At 41.6% G+C, this 12,598-nt stretch overlaps 2 protein-coding genes across 5 annotated transcripts; one reads left to right on the top strand and one right to left on the bottom strand.

The window, feature by feature from the left end:
* The first annotated feature begins 24 nt into the window (after window positions 1–24).
* LOC130164307 (ceramide-1-phosphate transfer protein-like) lies at window positions 25–10,256 on the top strand. Of its 4 annotated transcripts, none has more exons than XM_056368965.1 (6): window positions 25–933; window positions 1,601–1,665; window positions 2,002–2,183; window positions 2,476–2,934; window positions 3,035–3,280; window positions 10,121–10,256. In XM_056368965.1, the coding sequence occupies exons 1-5, from the start codon at window positions 843–845 to the stop codon at window positions 3,261–3,263; spliced, it is 1,026 nt and encodes a 341-aa protein (XP_056224940.1). In that variant the 5' UTR covers window positions 25–842; the 3' UTR covers window positions 3,264–3,280; window positions 10,121–10,256. The 4 variants fall into 4 exon arrangements, with proteins under 4 accessions (XP_056224940.1, XP_056224939.1, XP_056224941.1 ...); XM_056368964.1 differs by lacking the exon at window positions 10,121–10,256 and adding an exon at window positions 6,689–6,823; XM_056368966.1 differs by lacking the exon at window positions 10,121–10,256 and having other exon boundaries at window positions 2,476–2,647; window positions 2,738–2,934; window positions 3,035–5,571.
* Window positions 3,599–12,382, bottom strand: LOC130164255 (zinc finger protein 502-like). Its single transcript, XM_056368871.1, has 10 exons — window positions 11,689–12,382; window positions 10,529–10,627; window positions 10,067–10,217; window positions 9,610–9,740; window positions 9,246–9,487; window positions 8,780–8,901; window positions 8,535–8,665; window positions 8,194–8,438; window positions 7,971–8,110; window positions 3,599–7,029 (listed from the first exon to the last, which is right to left on the bottom strand). Exons 1-10 carry the CDS (start codon window positions 11,942–11,944, stop codon window positions 5,775–5,777), a joined length of 2,772 nt encoding a protein of 923 aa, XP_056224846.1. The 5' UTR covers window positions 11,945–12,382; the 3' UTR covers window positions 3,599–5,774.
* Window positions 12,383–12,598: the final 216 nt, after the last annotated feature.

The raw sequence follows: 12,598 nt of genomic DNA, 5'->3' as shown, positions 1-12,598 counted from the left end.
AACAAATCAACTGGTGTACTAACAGTGGAACCAGACTTGAAGAACATTACAATGTGTGGAGTGTCTTAAGCGTCAGTTCCTCTAGTGTCCACTAGATGGTGCTCCAAAGTAAATGGCAAAACCTCCAACTTTCTTCAACAGAGTTTACCACTTGAAGTCATGTTCTCACTTCCTGCTTGCTCATGGACTCGCCTCATCTTTCAAGGCGTGACATTTACTTTTCAAAATTATTGGAAATTTTGTTTGTTAGAGGCTGTTAAAAACCATAAATATTGCACAATACAAGATGTTCTTGTCTGTGACATACAGTTGAGACTACCTTTTATAAACCTATTTACCAACTACAAAGAGACACAGAATTAGTACTGACACAGAATGACCAAGTTTATCATATTGCATAAACAAAGTAACTGTTAATATGTTTATTACTGCAGAGAACCGGAGCTTTAAATGTGAGTCTTGATAAATTTTTATTAATTTGCCAAGTTCAGATGTTTCTGAACGCGCCCCTGAACAAAGTCACACTCCAGGCTTCAGGACGTCCCGTCAGAGCTCAAATGCATCAGATTTCTGTTTGTGACAGAACAGGCGGAGCTAAGCTTCCTGCAAGACGAAGGTCAAGTGCGAAGGTCGTCCTGAGATATGTGTGTGTGTGTGTGTGTGTTTGTACCTGTGGGAGGGATCGAGCAAACAACCTTTAACCCCAACAAAAGAGAGAGAGAGAGAGCATGTGATGATCAGTGACAGCTTGTAAACAATGTGTTTGGTTTCCCCCGTGTGTGAGTGAGGCGTCACAGGGAACGAGTGTGTATTTGTGTGTTTTGGGGCACGTCGTGGTCGCCATGGTTTTCCTCAGACGGACAATGCTGCTTCGTTACTTGCTGCTGTCGGCCATGTTGGCTCTGCTTCTCTTCATCAGCTCCTTCTGGCTACGTGAGTGTCTCTGAAACTGGTCGGCCATTTTGGCTCCACCTCTCATAATCAGTTGTGGAAAGTAACTAAGTACATTTACTCAACTACAGCTTTAAGATACTTGTACTTTACTAAAGTATTTTCATTTGTTGCTACTTGTAACTTCTACTCTACTGCACTTATTTGACAACTAATTAAAAACTTAGAAAACTTAATAAAGTTTTATTAATGGCTGGATCCCTCTAGACCCTGAGGAGCTCAACAGCCACAAGTTCATTCATCTCTGGTTTAACAATTTGATTAGTTACAGAAGTATTACATGTATTGGCTAATTAAGAGTAATTTAATATCTCAGTCATGGGACGATTTTCTGCCAAACTGAAAGATCATTAGTGATTATTCCTCTAATAACCACTGACATCACATGTGCATGAGGTTAGTGTAGTGTTGGACAAGGTTCGACCTGATGATGGCGCTGGAAGTAAAAGTGAGAGGATTTCCAAAGTCATTACAGTACATTACCAAAACATTAGACTTAAACACAGTGATACGTCTTTATTCAAACAGCAGAATCTAAACTACTGTGCTGTTTTCTTTCCTTCAGTTTAAATTAAATTGTATTAATAAATGATCTATAATGAAAGTTGGACCCGCTTTGAAGTTATAAACTCATTTGCTTTCTCTTCAGCTCAGGGCGGAGTCAGAGACTGTGGCAGCGCCTGGCAGCCATGTTTGATTTTTTACCACCAAACAGTAAGACTAACACACACACGTTTTTTCAATCCTTGTGGGGACCATAGATTACACAACACAATATTTAACTTAACTAAATATAAATTATTTTAACACCATTGAGACATATTAGAAACTAAGTTTTCAGGACCTTTAACTTGAACCAGATTCAAAATTTTACCGTAAAAGCAAATCTGGAACAAAATGTCCTAATTTTCCAAAAAGGTCTTTGAACACCACAGAACTTTATTGACCGTGTATAGAAATATAGATAATTTAATCATAAAATAAAGGAGTAAATGTATTGTGATGTACAGTATCATATATAAAAAACTATTTAAATTTTTTCTCTTTCAGCCCAAGCCTTCATTGGTCCCTGAGGAGTGGGCGGAGCCTGGTGGAGCCCTGCCCCTCATAAAGGAGTGTCCCGGCCAGTCGTTTCAGGCCTGGCGTCTGCTGCTGCATTTAAAGTCCAGTCTGACGGACGAAGACGACATCCTGCTGGAGCCGTACCTGCAGGGCTGGGACCAGCTCCTCAAGTACACACATTTATTTTACATTACACACACACTTCATGTCATATGATCTTATTCAATTCAGCCTTTTTTTTCCTGTTAAAACATCCTGTAACGCAGCTTTTATTTAATTCAGTTTGCACTTCTTGATTTTGAATTTTCAGTTATTTTTCATGCTTTGATATTTGATTAATGAAAGTTTATCGTTCAAATATTATTTTAAATATAATAATAATAGACATATTAGCTTTGCATGACATGCTAACACATAAACACTGTATTATGAAAATCCTCGACTCTCGTTTCTCCTCTTCAGTTTCATGGAGTCTCTCGGGACGATGGTCAGTTTCTTCTCTCAGAAGGTGAAGGAAAAGGTGGTGCTGATACGAGACCTGTCACTCAAACACAGTGCAGAGGCTCATGGGAATCGCGGTCCTGCTGACAACTCTAGACTACAAACTCCAGCATCTTTTGGACTAAAAACCGGGGTGAGTCAAAAAAAAAAGAGAGTCACAAAACATGTCTGGATATTTAAAAAAAATAGTTTGGAAGTGAGTTTCCTGATTTTTCCTCTTGAGGTGTATCGGTCGGTTCGGTCCATGGTGGAGGCGGAGCTAAAAACGGGCATGGTCAACTTCTCCCGGCGAACAGATTCGGGCTGCAGAACGCTGCTGAGGCTGCATCGATCTCTGCTGTGGTTGAAGCTGATGTTGGAGGGTTTGGCTGAAGGACCGGACGCAGATGGACGGTTCAAAACGCCCGGGGAGCTGAGCAGGTAACGACTTCGTCACAGAGCGTCGAATATACCACAAGACAATTCTTACGCCTGGTCAAGGTGTAAAACCTTCAGTCCGTCTTTTGTCTCCTTCCCTCAGAGACGCCTACAAGGTGGCGTTGGCCCCCCACCACCATTGGGTGCTCCGTCAGGCCGCCGAGCTCGTCTTCCTCGCCCTACCGGACAGACAGTATTTCCTGCAGCTGGTGTGTGTCCAGGAGCAGCAAGAGGCTGCGCCCGTGCTCCGCATCATCATCCACGCCCTGGCGCTGGTGCACGCACAAACTCAACGGATACTTGCCGAACACGACATGCTGGAGCTGCCATGACCGACAACAACACGATGGTACAAACAAGAGGCAAATGCTAGTTCTTTGGATCTCAACACTGTAAAAAATCTACAGTTTGAAGGAGTCGAAGGATGTGCTGATGCTTTACAAGCTTCTTACTTTCCCATAAACGTTATAAATGTGAGTTATTTTTCTTAAGGAGTTGAGCTGTACAAAATAAGATAACGGCATTTACATTTTCTTTACAGAATGTAGTTTATTATGGTCACAGTTGCTATAGCAACAAGCAGACTCGCATTTTTTTTTATAGTGAAGTACGTGTTAGCGGTTTGCTCTTCAGTTTGCTGCAGACATAAAAATGTAAAACCAGGATATTCACTGTTAAAAGTTTAATAATACCTGTTGAGGAAAGCATGCACTTTAAGGCACCACATGCTGCATTCAGGACCACGTGGGATTTGGAAGCACTCTCATCAAAATACCAAACTGTTTACAAATGAGGAATTATTGCAGAGTTCAAGGGCTGATTAAGTGAAATTAACTTACTCGGTTGGAGGAAGCGTCCCATATCCCACTCACCCTGAATGCAACATTAGTTACAATGGAATGTGAATTAAGAAACATTGAACAAATTAATCCAAATGTACCCGAAGAAACACTAAAAATATCAGCTGTAGAGTTTCAGACTTGAACTTCACCATCTACACAACAAAGTTTAACAAGTTTTTATGTTTGAGTGATTTTTACATGAGCTGAAAGCAGTAAACACAACATTAAGTACAACACAATCTATACAGTTGATAGATACGGTACTTATTAACTAAAAGTTTAAGAGCAGAAGAAAACGTTTGTTCATACAGCTACAGGTTTGGAATCATAACAGTATTTATTACATTAAACTGACTTTTTAAAAGTTGGAATCATTAAAACTTCACTTTTTTTGTTGATTATTTTCCACAAACCACTGACTGTATAAAACGTCACATTGTTTTGTCGAAACAAAAGTTATTTAATCCAAATTAAATAAAAGAAAAGCAACAATTTTGCTCAAAAGTCAGATTTTAGTAACAGTACCAAAACAAATAATTATTAAAACTGAATTAATTTTGTTTTGTTAATTAATCAATGACTTGTTAACGTATGTTTTTCATTAGGGTTTGAAATCGCTCAAAAGCTTTAAATTCTAATGCCAATACTTAAATTTTTAGAATTGTTGTATGGAATAATTAATTATCACTTAGTAATTATCAATTATGTCATTATCATTGATTATTAGCAAATTTTGTTTAGTTTCCCATTTTATTTCTAAATAAGGGCTTTTAATTTTGGTATTGATTCCACAACAAATTTCAGTAATAGCTTGTTTACATATGTTCCTTAGTAGTGCCAGTCATTTTTATCTAGTTTACCTTTTTATTTTTAAAAAAGCAGGGCTGGTTATTGTTTCACATTTCCAATACGATACCTGAAGTTTGGTATTGATTCCACAACTAATCGATTGTTTCAGCAATTCTTTGATTTTATTTTTTATTTTAACCCACGAGTAGGGCTGGATGATTATTTGACATTTTTCAATACCAAAACAAATGTTCTTTGTTTTTTCTGTCAGTTGATTCATCGATTATTTATCGAAGCACTTTTGTTGTTTTGTTTTTCAAAAACTGTGACCGAGTGTCGTATGACGTTTTTCAACACCTGAATTTCTGCATCAACAGCAAAACAATACCTAAGAATATGAACATGTTTTTTTACAAAAACATTTTCTTTTCATTTAAAGGTGCTATTTGTAAGTTTTAGATATTGCTACAGAGCTAGCATTAGCATTAACAGCTACTTACCAGTGTGGAAGAGACGATGTGAGTTCAGCATTAAACGTCTTGTAATTCCACTTTCTGAGTCCCTGTAGCGTCCAGTCAGTTAGAGGACGGAGAAGCAGCTGCTCAGAGGACGTATTGTAACTTCCTGACTTGTAAACGCAACGATGGCTGAAGCTCCTGTTATCACCTTTAATAACACCTGCTTCCAGAAAGAAAACTTAGATACAGCACCTTTAACAAAAGTGAAATGTTGAAACACGAGAAGCCGTACGCGAGAACTTTGTCTACATGAAGAGTAACGAAAGAAGAGTGTCAGTGTTCGGCACTTTGACCGACAGGGTTCAGCTTTGTGTCCCGATTCAGGGGCTTCATCCTTCAGAGGCTTCATCTCAAGACCGACTGCATCACAGCGGCGCGACTACACCGACGTATCCCAAGATTCAGTGCGCCGTCTGAGAATTACACTGTGTAATGTAAGAATTGTGTTTCAGCTCCGTTCAACATTACAACTGTTTAAAACAAAAAAGTTTTTGTGAAAGAAATGACGTGTTGTCAAGGTTGCTAGGCGACAGGAGCTGTACTTTGTGATGCAACGGTGAAGGTGAAAATCCTCCGCAGACCAGACCGTCTCATTTGGTTCGGCCTTCGCGGTCTACGACGGCTGAACTTCGTAGACCGCGTCCTCCAAAGGATGCGTCCCCTGAGTTGGGACGCGGCTGATATGAAGCGTCTTTTAGGACGTGGACGGATCCAGAAACGGGTTTTCTTCCGCCTGGTGGCTCTTCATGTGCGTCTTCAGACAGTGGCTCTGAGTAAAAGCCTTGTCGCAGAGGGAACACTTGTACGGTCGCTCACCGTTGTGAGTCCTCATGTGGACGGTCAGGTGTTCTTGGCGAGAACACGCCTTCCCGCAAACCCCGCACACGAACAGCTTGATGCCTAAGTGGCTCCTGACGTGGTTGTTCAGGTGAGTCTTGCGTTTGAAGAAGCGGCCGCACTCGGAGCAGCCGTACGGCGCCTCGCCCGTGTGGACCCGCATGTGGGCCTTCAGCTCGCCGTTTGATATGAAGCCCTTGCTGCAGATGATGCAGATGAACGGCCTCTCGTTGCTGTGCGTCTTCATGTGAGCCGTCAGGCCGCAGTTTGAGAGGAAGGTCTTGCAGCAGATGTGGCAGAGGTACGGCCTGTCTCTCACCGTGTGGATCTTCTCGTGCGACTTCAACGTGCCGAGGATTTTGAAACGCTTCCCGCAAACCTCGCAGCCGTACCGCCTCTCGCCCGAGTGCGTGGCCTTGTGGCGGGTTAACGATCGCAGGTCGTAGACGGACTTCCCGCAGATGTTGCAGTGGTACCTGTCTCTGCCCGTGTGCACCTTGCTGTGAGCTTTGAGCTGCGCCTTCAGACCGAACGCTTTGGGGCAAACATCGCACTTGTGAGGTTTGTCCGCCACGTGGACCCAGCGGTGGACGCTCAGGCTGGACATGTGAGCGAAGGTTTTGTTGCAGACGTCGCATTTGAACGGCCGGTCTCCCGTGTGCAGAGTCGTGTGGCAGTTGAGGCCGGCGACGGTGGAGAAAGATTTTCCACAGTACGAACAGTCATGAGTTTTTTGGTACTTTCTAAGATGTCTCTTTAACTCTTCCACAGATTCGAAACGCTCGCCGCACACGCCGCAGACGCACTGCGCCTCGTCCACGTGGCTCCAGGCGTGTTTGATCAAGCTGCCCTGCATCCTGTACCAAACTCCACAGACTTTACAGGGCGTTTTACTCCTCTCCACAACAGAAGCTCGACGCCCTCGCCTCCTCAAAGGCGTCGTCGTCGTCTTTGGCGACTGCAGGTCAGGATCTGGTTTCCAGTCGTCGTCTCCGGACGCCACGTCGCTCTCAGCAGCATCTTCATCATCAGTTTCCACGTTGTGTTGTTGTTGTGACGTCGAGCTGCTGGGCCGAACGTCCACTCTGGTGCCATCATGTTGAACTGAGCCGCTGTGAAGTGAAAATTTAAAATCACAAACTTAAAACCATTTCATCAACTCTATTAAAGATAATCACAACACTGAAGATTCGAGCGGAACAATTAATCGAAATCTCAATATATATAAATATCCAAATCTCATGAGCTGCATTTTTATTTTTGATAAAGGTAAAATGTGTGTTAGCACCATCAGTGTCGCTCCGACCTACAGATCCTCCAGACGTAAAGACACAAGAGCGACGGTCAGTCAGTGTCTTAGTGAATATTAAACACAAAAACTCACTTAGACGGAAATCGTGACTCAGTAAGAAACGCAGACAGAAATGCCAAAGTTACGATTTAAAACAGTGTGACCGTCCACCAGAGATGTTTTCAACAAAGTCAGAGCGAATTTGAGCGAAAACATGATTTATTAAATTAAATCAAACAACATTTATATCGAATTTTAAGCAAAGTTTGTTTATCAAAGTTAAAGTTTTCTACCCAGAACTTCTCATGGTTAAAGTTATTAAAACAAACAAATATATATATATATATATTTAAATGTATATATATTTTACATTTATATATATAAATGTAAAATATGTGTTATCAGTTTATTAGTAGGTAAAACTGAGTGTAAACTGTCGTTGATCTGTATCAAACTGACTGTTTAGATGCAGCGTGAATATTTATCATTGCTATTGTAATTTTTCTTTACCGTTTTAACATCATGTTGTCATGGTTACCAGGAAGAGGAGCCGCTACCTTGGTAGTGGCTGACGAGGTGTAAGAACAGTCCTGCAGTAACTCCTCCTTCAGGAAGGTGTTTGTATTACTTTTAATTTACAGTTTTTTTTCTTCATTCAAATCAACGAGGGAAAAATAAACAATAAATACAAACTTTTTTCTGTCGTTTTAATAAAACAACTAAAAACAATAAATCCTGACTTTCTGTCTCTTTGTAAATCACCTTGAACCGAGTCCGGCGTCGTCACTTTTTATCACCATGGCGACAGAGGACGGAGATTCGTCGGCTTCATCATTGTTTCTTGGTAAAAGGTTGAGCTCCTCCTCCCCCTGCTCCTCCTCCTCCTCCTCTTTCTCTCCTGTCTACAAGAGTTTGTTCACAAATGAACGTTTTTAATTTATCCTTCGTGTCACAGTGGGACATCTGTAGAGTGACGCTACAGTACCTTCAGTCTGATGTAGAGCAGGGTCTTCGAGACCCCGGTGGACTTGGTGGTCCTGTAGATCTCCTCTGGAGTCACAGACTTCAGTCTGAGCCTCTGGAGTCTCCGGCTCCGGTCCGACTTGAACACGTCGAAGGGTTTGTTGTCTCCAGCCAGCTGAGGGAAGGTGGACCTGAGCAGGTCCAGGAAGTCCGCCTCCTGCAGACCACGGGGACACCTCAGGTCCTGGACCGAGGATTTCGTAAACACTGAAACAGAGGACGGAGTTTGTGTCTTCGTTACACATTTAGAAAAATAAACCAACAAACGCGAGGGATGAGTCAGTTTACATATTTCATATTTACCATTTTTTGAGACCACGTCTGACTGGGAATCCTCCAGCATGCAGATCCGGAGGTAGTGGTGGGTGGGTTCTTCACCGAGCCGGGGTCGGCCACGCCTCCTCCTCTCAGACCGATCACTGGGAGACAACAAGCTGAAAAACGAATGACAGGAAACTAAATACCTACAGCATGTGGTTTGTCATGTGACCAGAGAGGAGATTCGTCATCGCTGTCATCAGGCTCAGTTCTCTTCTGTTCTTCGTTACCTCGTGTACGTGTCGGTTTGATCGGGCGTCATCGAGGCCGAGCTGGACGGAGAGTCTCCGGCGGCTTCGTCCGGTCTCTGCAGAGGAAGGGCTTCGCTGCTGGGGTGAGGGTCCTGTCCTGTCTGTAAAAGTCCCCCAATGATACTTTCACTCAACACCGACGCACCTTATTACCCTGCTGGTATCCAAATGCCCCGGAAAACAGGTAAAACACTGCCGCCTTGTACAAATATCACCCTGTCAGTGCAAAATACTTTAGACAGGAAAACCTGCCCCGTCTTTATCAGCTGAAAAAAGTTTGCAGTTGTTGATATTCAGATTGTTTTGATGTATAAGTTACACATTAAAGACTAAATTTACATTAGGGCGCCTATAAAGGTTGTGGTTCATCCTAAATGTTGGCTGTGTTAACAGATGGATTCAAAAAGGTTTGGTAAACAAAGACACAGATGCAAGAACACAGAACCTTGAGTCGGATGTAGAGGGCTGAGTTTCCCGCCCCCGTGGACCTGATGGTCCTGTAGATCTCCTCTGGGGTCAGGGTCGTGACCTTCAGAGGCTGGAGTCTCCTGGTTCTGTCGGAAGTGAAGAAGTCAAAGGGTTTATCGCCCGCCAGCTGAGGGAAGGTAGATCTGAGCAGGTCCAGGAAGTCGGCCTCCTGTAGTCCACGAGGACACTGCAGCTCCTGCACTGGACACTTCTGAAACACTGGGAAAGAGGAGAATTCATCATGAGCTTATGGATCTAAAAACTGAGACTGATCGTCTTGATTGTTTTTCTCTCAATACACTTGATTGATTCATTGACTAACTCTAGTGCTTGAGACCAACCGCTTTTCGAGAGCACATCGTTCTGCAAGTCCTCCAGGATGCAGATCCTGAGATCCAGATGGGTCTGCATGTCACTGATCCGAGGTCTGCCGGGCTTCCTCCTGTCAGACCGAACTCTGGGGGAAAACGACCTGGAGGAGGAAGACCGGCAGCATGTTGATGACATGGCGTCTAGTATTTGGGTACTTTACTTGGGTATTTCCATATTGTGCTACTTTATATTTCTACTTCATTTCAGAGGGAAATATTTTACGTTTTGGCAAAAAAATAAAATGAAATCAAGATTCAAGAAAAGTTTGTGTCTGTGCTCTCCTCCTCTGTCATTAACCATCTCCAGAATAACATGTTGCAGCATTTAGGTTTCCCTTCACTGGATCTAAGGGACCAAAACAGCAAAGGGTGTCCACATACTTTTGGCCACGCTGACCATTTTCATTAGAGTACTGGGATTTGTAACCTTGATGGTATTTGAAAATCCGGGTCCTGCAGATCTTCTCGTTTCTGTCTGCAGCTCATTGCCGTTTGCATGGATGGCCGCTCCTCTTCGTCTTCACCCTCATCATCATCATCGAACCACAGGAGGCCCAGACTCCCGGTGTCCTCCACATCTGGACGGAAGTGGAGCATGAGTCAAAAGTCCTGTTTAGTTGTTGGATTTATTTGTGGGTGTGAAGAAGCAGAGTTTAAAACCCCATGATCCGTGCATGAACAACAACACATCGTCTGCATATTGACGCACGTAATGTATAAATACATAATAACATGTTTATTTGTACTCTGAGGAAAAGTCAAACCAAATCAAATTATTCTGCATTTGTCAGAGCTGATTTATGTACACTGTTAGGTCCACGTATATATATACATATATATATATATATATATATATATATATACACGCCCATTCAGTGTAAGGACATACCTGGCTGCTGTCTGTGCTCCTCCTCCTCCTCCTCCTCCTCCTCCTCTTCCCCCTCACTTACAACAACCACATCATGGCTGTCCAGATCTGGAATCAGGGCTTTGAGGTTTCAATAAGAAGATAAATTAGTTTCTCTAAAATAGAAAGGTGGATTTGAGAATTTCTATAAACTGATGAAATAAGCAAAAGTCACGCAAGAAACTGACTGTGAATAATGAATTTACCAAACATTTTTTGTAAGTAAACACTTTCCAAATTGTAAATCTCTTCATTAAAATCTGTTCACTTCATGTACTTTGTTGGTGGTTTGTCAGTGAGCAAAGAAACGTTAAATTAACCCTTTATTAAATTAAGTTTGACAAAACAGCGTTTGTGACTCAATGTAAGATAATAGAAAGTCTGTGAACCAACTTTTTCTATGTAGATACAGCCCGAAATTTAAATCACATCATGAAAATTTGTGTAAGCATTAACTTTATGAACTTTGAAATCTGCATGTTTGAAAGCAAAGAAACTTTAAATTAACCATTTGTTGAATAAATTGGGAAAACTGATTTAATTTCCAAAATGTGTGCATCAATACACACCAAACTGTAAATCACATCATGAAGAAAAAAAGAATTATGAAGGCGTTCATTTAATTAAAAACTTTACATACACACAACTGAACTAGATGTAATGCAGATTGAACCAACATGAAAACTCACTTAACTTACAACATTTAATAAACCTTTTCTTTGCATTTACGAGCCTAATTGTAAGTTACATTATGAAAATTTGTATAAGCTTCAATTTAAGGTCCTCAGAATTAAAGAGGCGTGTCGGTGACACTTTAAATTAAAATTAAAACTAGCATAAACTTAGTTCAACAAATCACAACTTGGAAGGAGAGACAGTCACAGTGAACATAAGGCCCAATTAACCAATTGGAAAAAACGGATTTAATTTACAAAATCTAACGCAACATTTTGTGTATTGAGTTTTGCCGATTTGTAAATGACGCCATGGAAATGTGAATAAGCCTCAACTCAAAGTCCTCTGAACTGAGGAGGCGTGTCTGAGAGCAAAGAAACTTTAAATTAGCAGTTTTTTTAAATTTAATTTAACACCACGTCTTAATAAGGCAAAACGTTTGTGAGTCGGGTTTTTCATCCACCGACCTCTTCTCTCCAGTTTGACCCGCGGCTGCAGCAGAACCTCCAGCTGTCTCCTCTGCCGGGCGATCTCCTGCCTGAAACCCGAAGCCTCCTCCTCATACCCGGCTACGGTTCTCTCCACCACCGCTAAGATCTCCTGCGCGGCCGTCGTCAGTTTCTCGCCGACGATTCCTCTCAGTATCTCGGCTTTAGACATGTCGAGGCCGCCGAGGGCCTCGGGGCCCCCGCTGCTCCTCTTCATCCAGTAAAACATGCTCATTTGTTTTCACGGGGGGGGTGGTGGAGGGGGGGTTTGATGCACAGCACCTTCGCACATTTGTGGAGACCGAGTTGTTCCAGGTTTCTGTGCAGCCACAAAAGCTGTCCGACGAGAAACAAAAAACAAAGGCGGTGCGCGGAACCGAAGCTCGTGATATTTTACTCAAGTTGTTTATTTAACTTTTCCAGTTCCCTTATTGATGCTATAATATATGTATATATGATTTTTGATTTTAAGGCTGAGATAACTTAATCTATCACATAATAAAGTATATTATATAATCATAAACTTGTCTTTAACTTTATTTCTCATCAAAACTCAGCAGTAAATTAACAATGTTTAAAAAAACGTTACTTGAAATATTTCAAACTATAGGCAACTTGAAAACTAGCTCAAATTGCACAAAAAAGTCAAATATATTGTAGAAAATTACATAAATTATAATAAATAATATAATATAAACAAATATTTAGTTAATATTATATTTTTCAAAAGTGAAATATTTCCCTCTAAATTGTGTTGGAGTAGAAGTATAAAGCAGCAAAAAAAAAGAGGAAATACTCAAGTAAAAGTAAAAATACCTCAAACTTGTACATGAGTACATGTACTCAGTTGCATCGCAGCCCCGAATAATAATCTTGATCTCAACAGTGT

This window comes from Seriola aureovittata, chromosome 23, assembly GCF_021018895.1.
Source record: "Seriola aureovittata isolate HTS-2021-v1 ecotype China chromosome 23, ASM2101889v1, whole genome shotgun sequence".
NCBI lineage: Eukaryota > Metazoa > Chordata > Actinopteri > Carangiformes > Carangidae > Seriola > Seriola aureovittata.
Note: the sequence above shows the minus strand (reverse complement) of the source record. Positions and strands in the feature narration are given on the sequence as shown.